This window comes from Lepus europaeus, chromosome X (assembly GCF_033115175.1).
Source record: "Lepus europaeus isolate LE1 chromosome X, mLepTim1.pri, whole genome shotgun sequence".
NCBI lineage: Eukaryota > Metazoa > Chordata > Mammalia > Lagomorpha > Leporidae > Lepus > Lepus europaeus.
In genome coordinates this window covers 102,127,523-102,151,065 of record NC_084850.1, presented here as the reverse complement: position 1 = coordinate 102,151,065, position 23,543 = coordinate 102,127,523, and the positions used below count along the sequence as shown (strand labels likewise).

The window sequence follows — 23,543 nt, the reverse complement described above, 5'->3', positions numbered from 1 at the left end:
TACCCATCCTCTTGAATCCTTTAAATCATCTCAGGATTACTTACACCTAATACAATGTATATACTATGTAAATAGTTGTTATACTGTATTGTTTGGGAATAATGCCAAAATCTGTATAGGTGCATGTTCAGTACAGACACAACTGTTTTTCACATGCAGTTTTATTTATTTATTTATTTTTTTGACAGGCAGAGTGGATAGTGAGAGAGAGAGAGACAGAGAGAAAGGTCTTCCTTTTTGCCATTGGTTCACCCTCCAATGGCCGCTGCGGTCGGCACATCGTGCTGATCCAAAGCCAGGAGCCAGGTGCTTCTCCTGGTCTCCCATGCGGGTGCAGGGCCCAAGGACTTGGGCCATCCTCCACTGCCCTCCCGGGCCATAGCAGAGAGCTGGCCTGGAAGAGGAGCACCCGGGACAGAATCCGGCGCCCCGACTGGGACTAGAACCCAGTGTGCCAGCGCCGCAAGGCAGAGGATTAGCCTGTTAAGCCACAGCGCCGGCCACACATGCAGTTTTTTTCTGAATATTTTTGATATGTAGCTGGTTGAATTCATGGTTGTGGAACCTGCCGATAAGGAGGGTGGATTGTAATCTGTTCTCATTATATCATGGAACGCTCCTGCACACTGATTTCTCTGTATTTCTCTGACATCACCCAAGACAGGTTTTGAGATTATTTTATATCCCTCTTGGGGTGAGCATTTGGCCTAGAAGTTAAGCCACCAGTTAGGATGCTTGTGTCCCTAACAGAGTAACTGGGTTTAATAACTAGTTTGGGTTAACACCTAGTAGTAGTTGCATTTTCTGCCACCCAGTTGGGAGACCTGGATTGAGTTCCCAGCTCCTGGCTTTGCCACTTCCTTTGGCCGTTGCGGGTATTTGGGGGAGTGAACCAGTGGATGTGAGATCTCTGTCTCTGTCTTTTTGTATATCAAATGCATTTTGAAGAGAAAAGATTATTTTATGTCCTTTAGTCACAAATGCTGCATACCATACCATCACATCGGGAGAGTCTCTGGTCCAAAACCCAGTCATTGCTGTTGGGTGGCACTTGTGGGCATTTTCCGTAAGCTCCAGTCTTTGTGTGTACAACTTGCAGATTCTTCCAAAATCATACCTTAAATATGGATCATAGGGACCCAAAGGCATCAAGAGAGTTACTTCTGTTTGCAGTTTAGACCCAGCTTGTTTTTTTCCCAATAGAGCCTTCTTTTGGATTGTTTAATGGGGAAAAAGTAGCAGTATTCTCAGATGGGGAACATGTAACCTGCCAATTCTGAGTAATCTGATCTGGTGCAGTGTTTCTTGTAACAACACAACAGTTCATTTTTTTTTTATTCTCTGTGAGAATGTCACGGATAACTTCTGTCCAGGTTATTCCTAAAAACTTTGCTGTTCAAGTGGGCCTTGGATTTTGGTTGGATTTATCAACCATCCTTTGTTAGTCATGTGTGTTACCATTGTATTTGTCAGTCCTAGCTTGATTTTTTTTTTGACAGGCAGAGTGGACAGTGAGAGAGAGAGAGAGAGCTCTTCCTTTTCCATTGACTGCCGCGGCCGGTGCGCTGCGGCCGGTGCACCACGCTGATCCGAAGCCAGGAGCCAGGTGCTTCTCCTGGTCTCCCATGCGGGTGCAGGGCCCAAGCACTTGGGCCATCCTCCACTGCACTCCCAGGCCACAGCAGAGAGCTGGCCTGGAACAGGGGCAACCGGGACAGAATCCAGCGCCCTGACCGGGACTAGAATGTCGTGTGCCAGTGCCGCAAGGTGGAGGATTAGCCTGTTGAGCCGCGGTGCCGGCCCTAGCTTGATTTTTGATTCCTGATATTATCATGATATCAGTGTGGTCTGTTATACTTGGAACCTACATTAAGTCAAAATCAATCCCTTCTAACCAAATTATGACAGCAAGCTGATGAATTCCAATGTCAGAGAAAATTGTAGTTGACTTTTTTTCCAATACCAATATGGAGAAAAATGCATTTGTGGGATAAATCCCTGAGTACCAATCTTCTTTAGCTTCCTGTGTTTTTTTTTTTTTTTCATGGTTGAAACTACATCAGGAACTTTTGGTGCTACCTATAGTACCACTTCATCTAAGCATTCACTGTATACTGTTAGTCTCCCAGGCCACCTTTTTCACAGGCCACACAGGACTGTTCCAAGAGAATTTGTTGGACTAGTACCCCAGCTTCTAACATGTCATTAGAGTGGTCATCACTTCTTGTCCACACATATTCTGTATTTTTTCAAATTAACAACTTGCATGGGCTCAAGCAATCATCATGAGCAATTAATATTGGCCAAGGAGTGAACTTTATGTGCCTTTTGGGTGAAAATTTAAAAGAAGTTGAGGTGATGTGGGTAAGAAAGAAAAAGGAAGTATAATTGTTATATGTGCATACTCCTCCCTGGGCAAGAATTGCATAGTCAGGACTGGTGCTGTGGTGTAATGGGTAAAGCTGCTGCCTGTGCCACCAGCATCCCACATGAGTCCCTGTTGAACCTCCTATGTGTCTGGAATCAGATATAACCATCCATGGTTGATCCATAGTGAGCTGTGGGTATGGTATCAATCCAAACTGTTCTCTCACTCTGTGTAATTTGCAACCAAAGATATTGTTCCTAAATTAGTTACTCTGTCAATCCATTTCGTAAAGGATCCTCAGGAAACTGATCTTAGCAAACTGCAAAATGAAATAGTTCCTTCACACTACTCACTCTGGTTGCAATGGTTTCTTGTTTTTGACCTAATCCCACATTCACTAGCTTTTTGGTCACCACAGGCCTTACATAAGAGGAACTTTTTGTTGTCCTTGCATGATTTTCCTCTATCTAGTGGCTGAAACTAAGACTCGTTGAAATCTCAACTTGATGAAGGGCTGACCCAGAACTTTCTCTCTCTTTTTAAAAATGTTTATTTGCTTATTTATTTATTTGAAAGGTAGAATGATGGGGGTGGGGGTGGGGAACAGACAGAAAGAGGTCTTTCATCCACTGGTTCACTCCCCAAATGGCCACAGTGGCTAAGGCTGATCCAAGCTGAAGCCAGAAGCCCTGGACTTCCTCTGGGTCTCCCTTATGGTGGGCAGGGACCCAAGCAGTTGGGCCATATTTCGCCGCTTTTTCAGCAAGCTGGATTGCAAATACAGCAGCTGGGACTTGGACCAGCACTCCAATATGGGATGCTAGCATTGCAAGTGGTGGATTAACCTGCTGTACCATAGTGCCTGCCCCCAGAACTCTTAATTTCATATAAAAAGGAGAGGGCCAGCACTGTAGTGTAGTGAGTTAAGCTGCTGCCAGCAATGCTGGCATCCCATGTGGGTGCCAGTTCAAGTCCCGGCTGCTCCACTTCTGATCCAGCTCCCTGCTAATGGCCTGGGAAAGCAGTGGAAGATGGCCCAAGTCCTTGGGCCCCTGCCACCCACATGAGAGACCCAGATGAAACTCCAGGCTCCTGGTTTTGACCTGGCCCACCACTGGCTGTTACAGCCATCTAGAGAATGAAACAGTGGATGGAAAAATCTCTCTTTCTGTCTCTCCCTGTCTCTGTGTAACTCTGACTTGCAAAATAAATAAATAAATCTTTTTTTTTTTTAAAAAAGAGTAGGGAATTGAATATTTCACCTTTTTTCTTACTATTTTGCATTTCCTTATGCATCCAGTGAACCAACTTCCTGGGATTTAGCTCCATCTCTAAATTTCATGGGTGACTTTTGCTTTCAATGACTACTTCTAGCACAATTATTATTCCATACCATGGGTGACTACTCAGGAATCGAAGATTCTTCATTCTCTACCCTTTCATGCTTTTTCTCTTCCCAAACCACATGTTTCTGTGAGCCAGGCCATTCTAGGAAATCCAACTTCACTGACACAAAACTGAGGATATAGGGAAAAACAAACTGATTTTTCTTCTACTATATTCTCAACATAGAACCCTCCTCTGACCAACCATGTGGAGGTTTTTCCCCAGTACTCCAAGCAAACAATCAATTTTGCAATGATACCAGCCTGGCATCCTATAATTCAATTGAGTGTTGATACGTATGTACGTGGAGGTAGCATCAGATTCCATGGGGTGAGAGCTCAGTGCCACAAGACTGACCCCCACTCAGTCACCAGTCCTAAATCCAGCTTCTGGAAACTTGTGATGACTGGCTATAAATTGGAGTTCTCATAACCCCTTCCTAGTGTTCAATTAATGGGTGCCCCTTTATTATGAAGGGTATTGAAAAGCAGCAGATAGAAGGCATGCCCAAGGCAAGGTAAGGTATATGGGAAGGGTTGCAGAGCTTCCATATCCTCTCCAGGGGCACCAGCCTCCAGGAAGCTCCATGTACTCAGCTATCGGAAAGCTTCCAGAACTCAGTCTTTTGGGTTTTTCTGGAAGATTCATCATATAGGCATGCAAGTTCCAGTCTTCTTTTTTCTTAACTTTTATTTATTTTTATTTATTTAGATCAGAAGTGGAGAAGCCAGGACTCAAACTGGCACCCATATGGGATGCCTGCACTGCAGGAGGCGGCCTTACCCACTACGCCACAGCACTGGCCCCTGCTCCACTTCTGATCTAGCTCCCTTCTATGGCCTGGGAAAGCAGTAGGAGATGGCCCAAGTGCTTAGGTCCCTGCACCTGCATGGGAGACCTAAAGACCCTCCTGGCTCTTCGCCTCGGATCGGCTCAGCTCTGGCTGTTGCAAACACCTGGGGAGTGAACCAGTGGATTAAAGAGTCTCTCTCTCTCTCTCTCTCTCTCTCTGCCTCTCTATAACTTTGACTTTCAAGTAAAAAAAAATTAAGTCCATCATAATTAGAGCAGCATCTTTATATAAAGATCTACCTGATTGATTATGTTGTTTAGGTCTATTTTATATCATTACTAATTTTTTTGCCCACCTGTTTTGATTCATTCTGTAAGTGATATGTTAAAAGTCTCCCTTTAGAGGATATTTCTATTTCTTCTTGCAATCCTATATGGTTCATGAAGATTGTTGGTGTGTTACTGTGAAGGAACAAAGCATGTTTTCTGTCTGTCGCTCTCAATCCCACATTTCTCTCTTTTTTTTTTTATTTTTGACAGGCAGAGTGGACAGTGAGAGAGAGACAGAGAGAAAGGTTTTCCTTTTGCCGTTGGTTCACCCTCCAATGGCCGCCGCGGTAGGCGCGCTGTGGCCGGCGCACCGCGCTGATCCGATGGCAGGAGCCAGGTGCTTCTCCTGGTCTCCCATGCGGGTGCAGGGCCCAAGCACTTGGGCCATCCTCCACTGCACTCCCTGGCCACAGCAGAGAGCTGGCCTGGAAGAGGGGCAACCGGGACAGGATCGGTGCCCCGACCGGGACTAGAACCCGGTGTGCCAGTGCCGCAAGGCGGAGGATTAGCCTAGTGAGCCGCGGCGCCGGCCCTCAATCCCACATTTCAATGTCAGTCTTTTGAGAAGACTGTCCATCAACAATGCAGGAGAGTGACTCAGGTCTGCCTCCTCAACCAGGAGTCTAGGGAGAGCTTTATAGATTAGGTAGGAAGGAGCTGATATGTAGAAATCTGATGAGGCAAGTTCTAAATGAAGGGACTTAGAATCAGACCAGTATAGTGCTATTGTTTGTGTGTTTTTAAAAAGATTTATTTATTTGAAAGTCAGAGTTACACATAAAGAAAAGGAGAGGCAGAGAGAGAGAGCGAGAGCGAGAGAGAGAGAGAGGTCTTCCATCCATTGACTCACTTCCCAATTGGCTGCAATGGCTGGAACTGTGCCGATCTGAAGCCAGGAGTCAGGAGCTTCCTCTTGGTCTTCCCATGTTGGTGCAGGGGCTTGAGGACATGGGCCATCTCCTATTGCTTTCCCAGGCCATAGCAGAGAGCTGGATCGGAAGTGGAGCAACCAGGTCTCGAACCAAATCCCATATGAGATGCTGGCACTGCAGGCGGCGGCTTTACCTGCTACGCCACAGGGATGGCCTTGTGCTATTGTGTTTTTTTCTTCCCCACAGTCAGAGTTAGACAGTGAGAGAGAGAGAGAGAGACAGAGAAAGGTTTTCCTTTTTCTCTTGGTTCACCCCCCAAGTGGCCGCTACGGCTGGCGTACTGTGCCGTTCCGAAGCCAGGAGCCAGATGCTCCCTCCTGGTCTCCCATGTGTGTTCAGGGCCCAAGGACCTGGGCCATCCTCCACTGCCCTCCCAGGCTACAGCAGAGAGCTGGACTGGAAGAGGAGCAACTCAGACAGAACTGGTGCCCCAACCGGGACTAGAACCCGGGGTGCCGGCGCCGCAGGCAGAGGACTAGCCTAGTGAACTGTGGCGCCGGCTGCTATTGTGTTTTAAGTAGCTCTCCTAAGAAAGCAGGAATTTAGCAAAATATATGATTAGGCTTTTTTTTTAAACTCTGTTTATTTTATTTGAACGGCTGAGTTAGAGTGAGAGAGAGAGAATCTTTCACCCAGTGGTTCATTCTCCAAATTGCTGCCATGGCCAAGGCTGTGCCAGGCCGAAGCCAGGAGCCAGTAGCTTCATGTGGTTCTCCCATGTGGGTTAAGGGGCCCAAGCACTTGGGCTGTCTTTCGCTGCTTTCCCAGGCCATAAGCAGAGAGCTGGATTGGAAGTGGAGCAGCCGGGACTCAAACAGAAGCTCATATGGGATGCCGGCACTGCAGGCAATGGCTTTACCCACTATGCCACAGCACCACAGCACTGACACCAGACCCACCCATTTTTAAAGCAGGAGATGAAGGAAGTTACAGGAAAAGAAAGGGGAAACATAGCAAGAGGTTTTGGAGTATTGAGAGAAACCCGGTAAAGGAGCAATCTGATATCAGACCACTTTTGTGTTGTTGAATTGGGATGATGAGCAGTCTGCCCACTTCCTGCTGATAAAAGGGTGCAGACTTGGGGCTGAGGAATGATAATTTTTTTGGCATTTAATCATCACTGTTCGTGGATTCTAGGATTTGGCCCTTGGAGAAGCTGATTTTGCTTCCATATGATCTTAGGAACAGTTACCAACATCTGGCCATATAACACAATTTGAACACAATGAGAATAATTAACATAAAAGAATTTTGATAGGAATTTGTAATCCCAAGCAGAAAAGGCCAATTGAGCCTGAAAATAGAAAGCTGAACAAATCACATAGAAAGGCTTCGCTCCTCATCCCCTGTCACGATGTAGGTTTTTGTGTAATGTTAGTTTCTCCGGTTCTAATTTCCCCAGCAACAGTAATGCAGATACAGTAAGTGGTATAAGCAAATGCATAAATTCCTCCTTGAGTAACTAATGGGTAATCTGGCGTCATCAGGTGATCTAAAGCCACATGTGCAAGGGAACTGAGGCGTGGCTACTGAGCACCTGTGACTAATGGCTGTCTGACCAATAGTAGCCAACAGATTTTAAATCATGTCCTGGTGTATAGAGACGCCAGCACTGGGTGTGAGCATACCAAGAATACATTGTCTATCACCATCATCATATTCGGTTCATAGCTCTCTCTTGAAACAGTGGCCCTCAGTCTAAGTTGTTGTTCTGGTGGTCTTTTGTGATAGTTTGTATCAGGGGATCCTGTGAAACAACACTTTCTTCACAACCTTCTGGCTTTATTTATTTTTATTTGGAGTTTATACAAGTGGCTTCTTCTTGATTTTGACAACTTTTATATTCTCACTTTGGGGTCAAGATCTTTTTCTGCAAACACAACTGACCAGCCATCCCATGGCTAGAGTTTGTTTGTCCTTTGTTGCCATGATGGACCTGGTTACTGATTTGATCTGGTGCCTTGTTGGGAGGAAAGTGATTGATGACCAGCACCGAGTGTTAAAAAAGTCCTTTTGGCCACACTTGAGTAACAGAGGCTTTACAAGGAGTGGGTTTTAAACTAAGTTTACCTGAACTCCATCACTGAGTTTAACTGAATCTGTTCTGTAGGTGACAGTCATCATCTCAAAGTGTGTGGCCAGCGTTATTTTGTTAGTTTTACTTCTGTAGAATTTTGACAGGTAACAGGCATAAAGTTAAAACAAAACCAATAAAGGCATAACAAATCAAGTTTGTATCTCCAAAACAATGAACAGTTAGAATCTAATAATAGGTATGCTATCATTTTTTAAAAACAATGATCCCTTTATAGTTATACTAATTTTACTCAGACAATACAAAAAGCCAATTTGTGAAATGAACTCAGTTGTGGGTTGTTTGCATAGATGTAGCAAGAAAATTTATGAAGTGGGTGTTGTGGTACAGTGGGTTAAGCCACTGCTTGGGGTCCACACATCACACATCAGAGTGCCTAGGATTGAGTTCCACCTCTGCTCCCCATTAGATTTCTTCTAATATGCCTTGGAAACAGTAGACAGGAGATGATTACCCAGGTACTTGGGTTTCTGCCACCCATGTGAGAGGCCTGAATGGATTCCCTGGATCCTGGTTTCAGCCTAGACTTGCCCCTGCTGTTGTGGGTATCTGGGCAATGAACAGGCCTGTGGAAGATTTCTCTTTCTCTCTTTCTCTCTCTCTGTGGTGTGTGTGTGTGCGTGCGTGTGTGATTCCTTCTTTAAAATAAATATGGGCCAGAGTTGTGGTGCAGCAGGTTAAGCTGCCACCTGCAATGCTGGCATCCCATAATGGCACCAGTTTCAGTCCTGGCTGTTCTGCTTCTGATCCAGCAACTTGCTGATGCACCTAGGAAGGCAGTGGAAGATGGCCCAAGCACTTGGGCCCCTCCCATCCACATGGGAGACCCAGATGGAATTCATGGCTCCTGGCTTCAGCTTGGCCCAGTCCTGGCCATTGTGGCCATTTGGGAAGTGAACCAGTAGATGGAAAATTTTCTATGTGTATGTCACTCTGCCTTCCAAATAAACAAAATAAATCTTAAAAATTTTTAAAAAGATTTATTTGTTCATTCATTTTGAAAGTCAGAATTACAGTGAGAGAGAGGGAGTGACAGAGAGAGAGAGAGAATCTTCCATCTGCTGGTTCACTCCCCAGATGGCCACAATGGCTGGGGTTTGGCCAGGCCAAAGCCAGGAGCTGGGAGCTTCCTCCAGTCTCCCAATTGGATGGCAGGGGCCCAAGCACTTGGATCATGTTCCACTGTTTTTCTCAGGCCATTATCAGGAACTGAATTGGAAGTTCAGCAGCCAGGACTGGAATTGGCACCCATATGGGATGCCAGTGTCACAGGCAGATGCCTTACCTGCTACGCCACAACACCAGCCCCTAAAAAATCTTTTTCTTTTTTTATTTGACAGGTAGAGTCACAGACAGTGAGAGAGAGAGAGACAAAGAGAAAGGTCCTCCTTCTGTTGGTTCACCCCCCCAAATGGCTGCTACAGCTGGCACTGCACCGATCTGAAGCCAGGAGCCAGGTGCTTCTCCTGGTCTTCCATGCGGGTGCAGGGCCCAAGGACCTGGGCCATCCTCCACTGCCTTCCTGGGCCACAGCAGAGAGCTGGACTGGAAGAGGAGCAACCAGGACAGAATCCAGCGCCCCAACCGGGACCAGAACCTGGGATGCCGGCACTGCAGGCGGAGGACTAGCCAAGTGAGCCATGGTGTTGGCCCTTGCCCCTAAAAAATCTTTAAAAATAAAATCTTTTAAAAATGATTTACTATATAGTAATCTCAGATTTATAAAACTAAAGATTAGGAAGTCAAACCAAGGTAGACTTTAGATTTGTACCTGAATATCTCATCTTTTGAAGTTTCAAGGCCTAAGAAGTGATAATTTTATTTACTCACTGTTAGGCTGGGAACCTTTGAAGCCCAGCATTTTGGGCATATTTTTAAATAGACCAATGTTTCCAGTTGCAACCTTTTATGAGGAGAATAGATTCTTACTGAATTTATATAAACAATCACATTGCCACATGAAACAAAAATACTCATAACTAGATTTTGCATTTTGGAGGAATTAAGTAAACAGAGAGAAAAAAAGTAAATGCTTTCATCATTGTTTATAAAGATTGACTTTACCGAAGCCATAGAAATCTCCCAAAAAAGTATGTTTTAGTCTAGAAAGACAAAAACATGCAAGTATGGAATCAACAATGTTTTAAATAAAATATATAGATCTACATTAAATTTCATCAATCCACCAGTTTCTTTATAAGAATTCTGGAAATTTGTATTTAGTCCATTGATTTTAAAGTTATCAGAAACCTACATTCAAGAACAGTTGTTAGAATCTTTCCCATGCGTTTGATTGTATATCTTTTTAGGTGAAGAATCAGACTGTTGGTGACAAAAGATGTGAATAGGGGGCTGGCGCTGTGGCGTAGCAGGTAAGGCCACTGCCTGCAGTGCTGGCATCCCATATGGGCAGTGGTTCTAGTCCCGGCTGTTCTACTTCCAATCTAGCTCTCGGCTATGGCCTGAGAAAGCAGTAGAAGATGGCCCAAGTCCTTGGGCCCCTGCACCTGTGTGGGAGATCCAGAAGAAGCTACTGGCTCCTGGCTTCAGATACGCACAGCTCCGGCCATTGTGCCCAGTTGGAGAGTGAGCCAGCGGATGGAAGACCTCTCTCTCTGCCTCTCCTTCTCTCTCTGTGTAGCCCTGACTTTAAAATAAATAAATAAATAAATAAATAAATAAATAAATAAATAAATCTTTTAGAAAAAACGATGTGAATAGTCACAGTTAAGCTTTTGTTAAGAGCTCAGCAATTGACAAGAACCTTGGTTTATTTTCATCATGTGTAGCAATGTAAAAGATGTCCTGAGGGCCTCTCCTGAAACCATCCTGTCCTTTCAGATCTCTGCGCTTGTGATTGGAGGGACAGCTTTAGAGATCCCTGACAGGTTCCCAGGGTCTTTTTCCATTGAGATAACAGTCATGGGGCCGGCACTGTGGCTTAGTGAGTAAAGCCAACATCTGCAGTGCCAGCAGCCCATATGGGTGCCAGTTTGAGTCGTGGCTGTTCCACTTCCCATCCTGCTCTCTGCTAATGTGCCTGGGAAAGCAGTGGAGGATGGCCCAAGTCCTTGGGCCTCTGCATTCACGTGCAAGACCTGGAGGAACCTCCTGGTTCCTGGCTTCGGCCTGGCCCAGTCCCGGCCATTTGGAGAGTGAACCAGCAGTGCAGGGGCCCAAGCACTTGGGCCATCTTCCACTACCTTCCCAGGCCATAGGCAGAGAGCTGGATCGGAAGTGGAGCAGCCAGGACTTGAACCAGTGCCCATATGGGATGCCGGCACTGTGGGCGGCAGCTTTACCTGCTACACCACTGTGCTGGCCCCTATCTTAGTACTGTTTAGAGTGTCCTTGGTCGATTTTTTTCTCCTTCATCTTTTACCATCCAGTTTGTCTCTCACTCATTACCTGTACAGCAGTCAATGATCTTATTGAGTTTGCCCCCTTTCTCTTTTTTTTTTTTTTCACATTTTTAGTTGCATTTTTTTCTACCTTATCAGAACATGTAACGTTTATACCTTACCCTTCACCTCATGCCCCTGGCCTTGTTTTAGTTTTCACTTTACAGTTAAATATGTGACATGGTCATTGTCCATCATTTTGCTCAGCCACCATTTTTGATTGGATAAAGCTGATCCTTTAATACAGTGCTGTCCAATTGGAACTTCTTGCTTATCTAAGAATGTTCTATGTCTGTGCTACCTAGTACCATGACTAGCCATGTGTAAATAATGAACTCTGGCAATGTGTCTGAATTTTTTTGTGTGTTACTCAATTTTAACTAATTAAAATGTAAACAGTCATATGTGGCTAGTGACTACTATATGGACAATGTAACTCTAAGTCAGTTTCTTGGGAGGGTCACAAGACCCTTTTTCTGGGGGCCGGTGCTGTGGCGTAGTGGGTAAAGCTGCTGCCTGCAGTGTTGGCATCCCATATGGGTGCCAGTTTGAGTCCCAGCTGTTCCACTTCCGATCCAGCTCTCTGCTTATGGCCTGGGAAAGCAATACAAGATGGCCCAAGTCCTTGGGCCCCTGTACACACATGGGAGACCCGGAAGAAGGCCCTGGATCCTGGCTTCAGATCGGCACAATTCGTTGCAGCCAATTTGGGAGTGAACCAGTGGATGGAAGACTTCTCTCTCTCTCTCTCTCTCTCTCTCTCTCTCTCTCTTTCTCCCTCTCTCTCTGCCTCTCCTCTCTGTGTGTAACTCTGGCCAATTGGGAAGTGAACCATCGGATGGAACACCTCTCTCTCTCTCTCTGCCTCTCCTCTCTATGTAATTCTGACTTTCAAATAAATAAATAAATCTTTAAAAAAAAAAAGAAAGTTGAGCTGGCCTTGAATCCTCAGGATAAGCCCCAACGCATCATGCTGCACGTTTTTGTATATTGCTGGATTTTATATGCTAATATTTGTTGAGATTTTTGCTTCTGTGTTTCTGAGGAATATTGGGTTGCAGTTTTCTTGTCATGCTTTTGTTAGGTTTTGTAATCAGGATAATGGTGGCCTCATGAAATGAGTTGAGATGTGTTCTCTTCTAGGAAACAGAAGAGGAGAAATGGTACAGATAGAATTGAATTGATGTATTCCCTAGGTATTTGCTAGACTTTACCAGAGAAACCATCTGGGCCTGGGAATTTCCCTTTTTTTTTTCCAAAAGTTATTAAACTACAAATTTGCTTATCTTTTTTAAAGTAAACATGTTTTAATTCAATTTTCCATAAAATTTTTAAAAGATTTTTATTTATTTATTTGAAAGGTAGAGTTACAGTGAGAGGGAGAAACAGAGAGAAAGGTCTTCCTTCCATTGATTCACTCCCCAGATGGCCACAACAGCTGGAGCTGCACCAATCTGAAGCCAGGAGCCAGGTGCCAGGTTCATCTTCTTGGTCTCCCATGCGGGTGCAGGAGCCCAAGCACTTGGGCCATCTTCTGCTTTCCCAGGCCATAGCAGAGAGCTATATTGGAAGAGGGGCAGCCAGGACTAGAACTGGCACCCATATGGGATGCTGGCACCGCAGGCAGAGGATTAACCTACTGTGCCAGGGTGCCAGCCCCAAATTTGCTTATCTTTTAAAAAAAGATCTATTTATTTGAAAGGAGGGAGAGAGGGAGAGAGAGGGAGAGAGATTATCATCTATTCGCAGGTTCACTCCCTAAATTGCTACAGTGGCCAGAGGTGTGACAGGCTGAAGTCAAGAGCCTGGAACGCCATCCAAGTCTCCGTTGTGGGTGACAGGATCCCAAGGACTTGGGCCATCATTTGATGGTTTCCCAGGCATGTTAATAGGGAACCAGATCAGAAATAGAGAAGCTGGGACTTGAACTGGAATTCTGATATGGCATGCTGGCTTTGCAAGCAGTAGCTTCTCCAGCTACCCCAAAACACCAGCCCCTGAAACTACAAATTTAGTTTCCTTAACAGATGTTCTTTTAAGTTACCTACTTCTCCCTGAGTGAATTTTGGCATTTGTTTTGCATTTCTTGGAATTAGTTCATTTCATGTAAGTTGCTGAATTTATGTGGATGATGGTATTCATTCTGTTTTCTCATTTTTAATGTCTATGGGATATATAGTGATATTTTCTCTTATCACTTCTGATATTGATAGTTTGTGTATTTTTGTCCTCTGTTGGTCTGGCTAGATGTTTATCGATTTTGTTGATCTTTCTTTAGAAATGAACCTTTAGGATATGGGTATCCCAAGTAGTGACTTACACCATACGCCTACACCCAAAGTTATGTTTTAATTCTATTTTCCATGCACCTTTTGGAGTACCCCTGTATGTAGTTTCATGAACTCATCATGTATGTTTCATGTCTTGCCTTTTCTCACGCTGTCACCTCATAGTCATGAGAAAACAGTATTTTTGTTTAAGGATTCAAGTGCTACTTCCCCAGTGAGGTGCAGTCTGATAACACCAAATGGAAGTCAGTTTCTTCCCTTGTGAAATTCAGTCCCAATGCTCCTGTCCGGTGTCTAGCATCGCTCCTGTGAGTGAGGTCCTTGAGAGCAGACACCCGTAGCTTCCTCATTCTTGTTTCCCCAGCAACTTGCACAGGTGTAGCGCATAGTCTTAACTCAGCAGTCTTTTCTTCATGAATTAACAAATTAGCACAGTGGGGGGGATTTTGGAGGTTTCCTTTCACCAGAAAATATAATACCAAGCAAGACACAGAGTGGGTTATCTCGTGTGGCTCTTTCTCATCAACTGTCAACAGAGCTCCATCCAGGGGATTAGTTGCCACTCATCTTTTCCACGCATCCCCTTCTGATCATTGCAGATTGTTGTTACAGGCTTCTGTGTCCTTTGAAGATGTGGCTGTGGATTTCACCAGACAGGAGTGGCACAGACTGGATCCTGCTCAGAGGACCATGCACAGGGATGTGATGCTGGACACCTACAGCAACCTGGCATCTGTGGGTGAGAATGAGTGTCTCTGTAATTCCTGGGAGCGTGTGTTTCCTTTCTTGGTTGCTGGACCGTGTGCAGCCTCTGGAAAGCTTTGTGATGTTTGAGTTTCAGGTTCAGAGGTCACAGACGCCTGAGGAGTTTAGGGCAGCGGGAAGAATGCGTGTGCTCTGACTTCCCCGATGAAAGGTTTCAATGGGCCCCCTTCCTTGTGCAGCTCATGAAGATGCACCTTCCTCCTCCATCAGAGGCCCTTAACTCAGACAGCTTGGCCCACGTCCTGTGCCATTTCCCAAACAGGCCTCTGCATGGCCAAACCAGAGATGATCTTCAAGTTGGAGCGAGGAGAAGAGCTGTGGATAATAGAAGAGGAGTCCTCAGGTCATGGTTATCCAGGTGAGTGAGCAAGAACCAGACATGTGGAAAATGGGGGAAATAAAATCCCCGGAATCCAAGTCAAAAGTTATCCTTGTGCAGTATTTTCTGTGCATCTCTTTTTAGAGGCCCTAGCTCTTTGAGCATGAGAATAGAAGGTCTACGCACTTTACATGCCTGGATCACACATCCCAGTGCCATGCTCACACTTCAGTGCTCTCTCTTCTTCTATTATTATTATTTTTTTTGACAGGCAGAGTTAGACAGTGAGAGAGAGACAGAGAGAAAGGTCTTCCTTTCCATTGGTTCACCCCCCCAAATGGCCGCTATGGCCAGTGCACTGCGCTGATCCGAAGCCAGGAGCCAGGTGCTTCCTCCTGGTCTCCCATGCGGGTGCAGGCGCCCATCCTCCACTGCCTTCCCGGGCCAGAGCAGAGAGCTGGACTGCAAGAGGAGCAACCGGAACTAGAACCCGGTGCCCATATGGGATGCCGGCTCTGCAGGTGGGGGATTAACCAAGTGAGCCACAGCACCAGCCCAGCGCTCTCTTCTTTTATCTTGATTTTTTTTCGAGATTCCAGCTTTGCTGTTTTTTTTTTTTTGGTTTTGTTTTCCTCCTTTTACTTAAACAAAGTGGAAGAAATAATACAGGATTAAAACTGAAAAAGTAGTTAACTGGTAGATTGTGTATTCACAAAAAAAATCTGCATAGGAAGACAGGCTTATTAACAAGGAGGAAACACATGTAAAGTTCAGGTAGTGCTCATACAAAGCATTAAAAAACAACACACGTGCTACAATGGGAGCCACTGTCCACAGCAGAATTGAAAGAGAGGGAGCAATACCTGTTTAGGGACAGATATACCACAAGGTACAGGTTTTGCAACATTAGTGCCATGAATTCACAAAGCTGTGTTACAGCTAGTTCATCAGTTGAAGAACTGCTCCCAAATATTTCACATTTTTGGCCCTTAGAGGTTTGTTCCTACAGATGTCAATGACTGTAAACTTCAAGATACCAAGAGGGAAAGAAGGATTGTAAGAAACTTCCCAAAGAGTTACAACACCTATGTAGAACAGGGGTCACCCACAGCTCTTGAATTTTTTCACAGCAATACCTAGGAAAGAACGTCAGACACAAGCAGACTCCTATGCCAGACCCATGGGGACCGGAATCTGGCCAGTATTTGCCGTGGGAATTTTGAAGCTTCCCTTTAGAGATTTATTCTGGTCTCAGGAATTAGCAGGATAAGATCATTTTCTACTGAAACGAATCTTGACTAAACATAGGAAGACTTTTGTCCTTTATTGGCTCGTCTCCAAGTAAAGGTCATAGACATGAGTCTCAACCTGCTGTGTACTTTACAAGTCAGCAGCAAGTCAGAAATAAAGAGGATGCTAAACATCCTGAATATAATCTCTTGGAAATCTGCTGTAACAAAAAAAGCCTTTGAAGATTTACTAGCTTGAAGCGTAAGTGCAAAGGGACAGGATATCTGAGCCTGTCACACACCCCCATTTTGGGAAGAAGGGTCAGTGTTTCCCATAAATTGCTAAGGTTTTCACATGGGAGAAACCTGCACAGGCTAAGCCTGGAATTAGTTTCATTTTATTCCATGGGGATTCTTCTCCCACGGTAAAGAAATAGAATGAGGAATGGCCCCTAACTGGTCTCTGCAGTCAGAAAGGCAGGCGGTATTTTAAGCAGACTGTGGACGCAGATGGCTTCCTGTAGCCACAGACCACTATCCTGTGTTGGCTAAAGCAACGACTAACTCCGACAACTGCCAAAGTCGCTGTAAATGCACTAAAGGGTACAGTTCACCACTTTCTTATTTTAGAAGAAGTTGTCTAAAAGAATTCAGTTATGCTGGGTGAGAAAAAGCAAAACAAACCGTAATCACTAAAGAGTTGTGCATTTAAGGGCAATTGATGAGAATGCACCCAGCTATAGTCAACAAGCAGACACTACACACAAAGCCTTACTTGGCAAGTCTGACTTTTCATTAACTAAGGGTAGAGTGAGAAAGAGCAAAGATGGACTTCTGTAACATTTTATTATCCAGATAGCAAAGGAGAAATGGTTTCCAGGGACAGCACATCCTCCTTTAAACAGAGCAGGTGCATTGTTCATTTTGCTTTTCCTTTTGTTTGAGAAGCTTGTTTATCTCCCTTTTGGCTCTCCCGGTGTACTTTGAAATGATTCCATATTAGTTCAGTCCAGGAAGCAACAGTGGAAGTCACTATGAGGCAGGTGAGAAGCAGGTTGTGGACTTGCTGTCCCACCCAAGCAGCCACAGCAAGAGAAATGATCATGGTCACGAAGTAGATTTTACACTTTTCTTCCCTTAGTGTAAAGAGGCGTTTGCACCAGCCCCCAGCTCTCCATCGAGTTTTCACTACGTAGCTGCACATTTCCTGGACTCTGTTGTTGCTCAGTGGCCCCTTGATTAGAACCAAAAATTCTAGGTGCTAGAATGGGAACAAGGCAGTCAGTCAAGCACAAACACATAGCAAAATCAGGAAACACCAGACAGAACAGATGGACCGAGATGGTAGATGATCAGAAACACCAAAGAAACCACACCTATGACGGCAGGTGGAAACCAGGCTCTTTCCCAACAGAGGACTTTACTGGCCATCAGCATCGCTTCTGCCCTTCCTTGCAGCTGCTCTTCCACCCTTGCAATCTCTGTAGACAACAGGTTGGTGCTGCAACTGTCTCCCTCCGCCATCGTCCTTGAGGGGCTGTCTCAGCAGGTGCAAGCCACCCACTAACCTTCCCTCGAAACCCGCACAGCAACACCTTATCTTGATGTTTATGAAGTTATTTACCGCTCTTACTTATCTCTGCTTTGTCTTAGACATTCATTCTGGCCTCTAATTGCCTCGGGTGACTTGTGTTGCCAAGCATTCATTCACACATTCCTGTAGTCATCCAGCAAACTTTAAATAAATATCCACTCTCTGCTGGTCACATTCTAGGTGTGGGGATCCAGCAATGAATAAAATAATATCTCCATTCTCTTGGAGCTTGCAACCTGCAGAGGGGGAAATGATCAGAAACCAACAAATATGTAATAGGTTTGGTGTGCAAACCAAATCATGGCAAGGTAAGAAGGACAGGCAGAGATGTGGAGTTTGGCCAAGGAAGATGCTTTGGTGAGGTTAACGTGAATGCACAAGCATCAGTGAAGTGAGACACTCAGAGTCATGTGAGCTGTGAATATCTGACCAGGGAGAGCCGGAAGTGCCCAACCCCAGTCTGAGTCACATGTCCTAGGACTAGCGACAGGGGATGATGAGAGAGGGTGAGAATGTTAAGAGGTGATATCATAGAGGTAGCAGGGGGCCAAATGATGTAGCATTTTAAGGAGTTTGACTTTATCCTGTAACGGGGAAGCTGTTTGAGATTTTACGTAGTAGCGTGACATGCTAACATGTTGTCATTTGCTTTCAAAGGATCTCTCTTGTGGCTATGTGGCAACAGTTCTGTCAGGGGTCATGGCCGCAGGCATGACAGCAGCCTTCTGCAGCCTAAGAGGATTCAAACTTTGGATCAAAAAATTGAATACAATGGATGTGGGCGAGGCTTTCATGAGGAGGCAGGCTTTGCTGGCCATAAAAGAACACACACGGGAGAAAAAAACTTTGAATGTCCTGAATGTGGGAAAGCGTACTGCAGGAAATCAAACCTTGTTGAACATCTGAGACGACACACAGGGGAGAGACCCTATGAGTGTGGTGAGTGCGCGAAAACCTTCAGTGCGAGATCCTACCTCATTGCCCGTCGGAAAACTCACACCGGGGAGAAGCCCTTTGGATGTAACGAGTGTGGGAAATCTTTTGGCAGGAAGTTGCAACTCATTCTGCACCGCAGAACACACCCTGGAGAGAGACCCTGTGAGTGTACTGCGTGCGGGAAATGCCTTTTGAGAAGGCCACCCTGACGATTCACCAGAGAACCCACACTGGGGAGAAACCCTACAAATGTGGGGACTGTGGGAAGGCATTTCGGGTGAAGATATCCCTTACCCAACACCAGAGAACCCACACAGGGGAGAAACCCTATGCATGTGGGGACTGTGGGAAATCCTTCCGAATGAAGATGATGCTCAGTAATCATCAGAGAACGCACACAGGTGAGAAGCCCTATCGGTGTCACGAGTGTGGGAAGGCTTTCCGGGTGCACTCCTCTCTGGGGATCCACCGGCGAATTCACACAGGAGAGAAGCCTTACGAGTGCAGCGAGTGTGGTAATGCCTTCTACGTGAAAGCACGCCTCGTTGAACACAAGAGAATGCATTCGGGAGAGAAACCGTATGAGTGTAGTGAGTGTGGGAAAATCTTCAGTATGAAGAAATCCCTTTGTCAACACTAGAGGACTCACACAGGAGAGAAACCTTACGAATGTGGGGAATGTGGCAATGCTTTCTATGTGAAAGTACGCCTCATTGAGCATCAGCGAATTCACACAGGAGAGAGACCCTTTGAATGTCAAGAATGTGGGAAGGCTTTCTGCTGGATGGCACACCTCACGGAACATCACAGAACTCGCATAGGTCAGTCCAGGCCTTGTGCCATGGAGAAAACCTCTCCCTAAACTCTCCCTTCCCCAGTGGATCGAGTGTCTTGGGGGATCTGGTCACCAGGGCACCTGTATTCCTGTGGCATGTCCTTGTGCCCTTAGGGGATAGCTCATTGTTGTTTTCATGTGTACTTACCCAATTAGTGGGGAGATTGAACATCTTATTTGTTGATGAGCCATTTGGGTTTTTGCTTCCTGATATTGACAGTTCACATCCGGTGCTCATGGTTTTCTACTGGGCTGTTCATCCTTTACTTCTTAGTTGAAATGCTGTTATTGTTTAATATCGGAGAATATGAAAATCTTCTTTCAGTCATATGCTTCGCAGGTATCTTCTCCTGGGCTGGGGCTGGTTCTTTAATTTTGTTGTTTCTTCTCTTCAGCAGAAGTTCTATGTTTTAGTATTGTCAGTCTCAAGGAGATCATATTCCCCTGCATTTTCCTGTAAGGTGAAATCTTTCCTTTAACATTTAGAATTTTAATGTACTATGAGATTTTTTTGTGTAGTATGAAGTCTACAATAAATAATGCTATATTGTCTTAAAATTGTTACATAAATGCCATCACACCATAATGTTCCATAGCTTGCCTTTTTTCATGCGATGTTACTTTTCCAAGATTTTTCTCAAATACAAATTAGGTTTGTTCATTTACCGCTCCATTCCCCTAGTGCAAGACACTGTGTTGTTTCTGTATTTAGCGTCTAAACCTAGAAGTGGAATTTCTGGGTCCATGGGTGTAGGCAGTGTGCCAGTGAATAAGCTCCAAACCCATCCTTCCAGTGCACTTTTTGGCTCTTCAAACCAGATTTAAGCCTTTCCAGCTGCTTCCTCTTGGGCCTTGCCAATATGAAATACTTGATAGAACCTTTGGAGCCAGAAAAGGAAGGGACTTGCTTCCTTTCCCTTTGCCCCTTCATATTAGCTTTCTGTTCCTCTGGGTGTCTGCCAGCACTGCCTCTTCACGCGGGCAGCAGCAGTTCCTTATTGTAGCAGCAGTTTAGTCCAGTTTGCAATTTTCCAGCATTTGCAGAAGGAGCTCACTCCCCTTGGAGACACAAGCATCAGCTGGGTAGTGCACCTCTTTAGAGGTGTGGATCCCAGCCCCATGGGAGCCTTCCTCTACCCCTCTAATTTTCACTATTTCCACCTTCGTCCCTGTTACTGTCCTAGGCCAGCTTCTTTCTCAAGCTGCTACCTCCCCGAGAACTTGAATTGCCTCTTTTTTGCTCTTCAGTTATGTGGTTAATAACTTTATAAGTGGTTGCAAATTATAATATGTTTCCTCTTTAAAAACAACTGATGGGGTCGGCGCTGTGGCACAGCGGGTTAAAGCCCTGGCCTGAAGCGCCAACATCCCATGGTTCTAGTCCCAGCTGCTCCCCTTCCAATCCAGCTCTCTGCTATGGCCTGGGAAAGCAGTAGAAGATCGCCCAAGTGCTTGGGCCCCTGCACCCATGTGGGAGACCTGGAAGAAGCTCCTGGCTCCTGGCTTCAGATCAGCCATCTGGGGAGTGAACCAGCAGATGGAAGACTTCTCTCTCTGTATCTACCTTTCTCTGTAACTCTGTCTTTAAAATAAATAAAATAAATCTAAAAAAAAAAAAACAAAACTGGTGGGGTTTCTGTATTCTAGTTGGACCGTGAGCAATATGGACGTTTTTCAACTTTATTAAGTATTTATTTTCCCTCCAAATTGTATTAATTCATATACTTATGAGAAGTTTCAGAAAGTTTTGATTTTTCACAGTCATCAGCAATTACTATTAGTCTTTTAAATTAGCATCAATATGAAAGGTTTGAAATGGCATTAAGCCTTTGCATCCATGAATATAGTTTGTCTTTTTATTTTTTCAATCATTTGGACATCAGAGTTTAAACATCTTGCATGAGTTTTGGGGAGACAAGTCCTACTCAACCCATAGTATAACAACTATTTATATTGTATTAAGTATTACAAGTAATCTAGAGATGATTGAAAGTGTATGGGATGGTGTGTGTATGTTCTATGAAAATATGATGCCATTTTATATAAACAACTTGAGTAACCTTGGATTTTAATATCCGCAAGTGGGTCTTGAAATCAATCCCCCATGGATAACCATATACATAGATTTATGTGTAATATGTGTGTCACACACATGCTTCCCCATAGATCATTTTTGCTCTATGTGGGCAGCATACATTTCATTTTATCCACATATTTACCACCTTGGTTGCTCTTCATTACTTTCTGTATTTCATCCAGGATCATTTTCCTCTTCACCTGGAAAATACCCTGCTGAGTTTGCTCTAGTAGGGGTCTGTTAATGGTGAACCTCTCAACTCAACTTTGATAATTGTTTTTATTGCACCTTTTTGATAAGCACATGTAAAATTCCTTACCTTTAGTATTTTGTAGTACTATTCCACAACAAACTGATGCTAAATTAAATACTTTTCTGTGGGGCCAGTGTTGTGGTATAGCAGGGTAAAGCCACTGCCCGTGATGCTGGCATCCCATATGGGCACCAGTTTGTGTCCTGGCTGCTCCGTTTCTGATCCAGCCCCTGCTAACGGCATGGGAAAGCAGTAAAAGATGGCCCAAGTGCTTGGGATACTGCACCCATGTGGGAAACCCGGAAGAAGCTCCTGGCTCCTAGCTTCAGCCTGGCCCAGTCCTGATCATTGCGGACATCTAGGGAGTGAACCAGTGGATGGAAAACCTTTCTCTCTGTAACTCTGGCTTTCTAAATCAATCAATCAATCAATCAATCAATTGATAAATTGTTTTGCCTCTTTTCTGAATGTCCCATCATGATCATGATGACCCAAAGTATTTGAATTAATCATCAGATGCCCTATAATACTTGAATAAAAATATTATGCTTTCTATATTTTTCATATAGCATGTCTTTATTTTCATTTACTATTACTTAAATGCACCAAGATGCTTTCACATCAGTTCTTCCAATATCTAGCTCATTCATTAAGCAAATTAAATTTGATATTTAAAAATTCCTATTATGGGGCCAGTGTTGTGGCACAATGGGTTAAGCCTACTTGTGACATCAACATCCCATATCAGAATGGTGGTTCTGCTCTGGTTCTTATCCAGCTTCCTGCTTATGTGCCTGGGAAGGCAGCAGAAGATGGCCTGGGTACTTGGGTCCCTGAACCCACATGGAAGACCCAGATGGAGTTTCTGGCTCCTGGTTTTGGCCTGGCACAGTCCTGGGCATTGTGGCCATTTGGGGAGTGAACAAGCAGGTGGAAGATGTTTTATGTTTCTCTCTCACTCTGCTTTTCAAATAAATAAATAAATCTTTTAAAAATTCTGGAAAATGTCAGGCTTAAATGAAGGGAATCTATAGTGACAGAAAATATATCCCTCTGGGGGTGGGAATTAACTCCGAAGAAATAGAAGGGAACTTTCTGAGGTAATGGAAATACTCCATATCTTGATTGGAGTGTGTGTTAATGGCTGTATACATTAGTCATCAAATGGGTAAACTTAAGATTTATGAAAATACATATATATGCATATATAAATACATATGTATATAAATGACATCTCAAGTAAAATTTGTAAACTAAACAAAAAGTTCCCATTTGCACACCAGGAGCCGGATCTGGGCTGCCTGGGAGAATATTAGGAATCTTGCCCACTAGAGCTGGTGAGAGTCTTTAGAAATTGTCTTGCCCCCATGAAAATGACCTTTTATAAGCTCCCCTCCCACTGAGGTGTGCTGACCCTCCATTTACTACCATCACCTCCCGTGGTGCTCCCCACCAGCCAACCCTACAGTGTAGACTTGACTCTCTAGCCTAAGTGCAGTCTCTCCTGACCCTCCATTAGCCCACCACAGTAACTATCATCCTAGTGTCTACCAATACCCCATTAGCGCATAGTAGTTCTTATGATTCCCTTTAGGCTACTGACCCCCACCCCCCATCATCACTTGTGTCTGCTAATCTTGACAACAAATACAGTGTCTTTGACCTTCATGAAAAATAAGTCCAGTGTCTGTTGATCCCACATTAGCCCTCATCACTCTGCTGGTTGGCTATTAGCCGATACTAGAGCAATTTTGTTTTCATCATGGTGTCAGTCCATTCACTGACACATACCTGTGCATGCTGATGACTCATTGTCTCCTAGGACTGAGTGCTAACTTAGGAGCCCAGAATAGTGCCTGGGTTCATTAGAGCCTATCATGGTTTCAAATGACCCTGTACTAGCTTCTAGCACAATATTTTTGACACCGCTCCCCTCCCCCCAC

General features: G+C 44.6%; 1 protein-coding gene and 1 pseudogene across 1 annotated transcript in view; one reads left to right on the top strand and one right to left on the bottom strand.

Moving 5' to 3' along the window:
- Positions 1 to 19,372, top strand: part of ZNF157 (zinc finger protein 157) — a 54,369-nt gene extending 34,997 nt beyond the window's left edge. The window contains 4 exon segments of the mRNA XM_062184277.1: positions 14,205 to 14,331; positions 14,620 to 14,715; positions 18,157 to 18,624; positions 18,627 to 19,372. Coding sequence (XP_062040261.1) covers positions 14,205 to 14,331; positions 14,620 to 14,715; positions 18,157 to 18,624; positions 18,627 to 19,297 — 1,362 coding nt within the window. The 3' untranslated portion in view covers positions 19,298 to 19,372.
- Positions 16,803 to 17,429, bottom strand: LOC133753643 (ADP-ribosylation factor-like protein 6-interacting protein 1; annotated as a pseudogene).
- Positions 19,373 to 23,543: the final 4,171 nt, after the last annotated feature.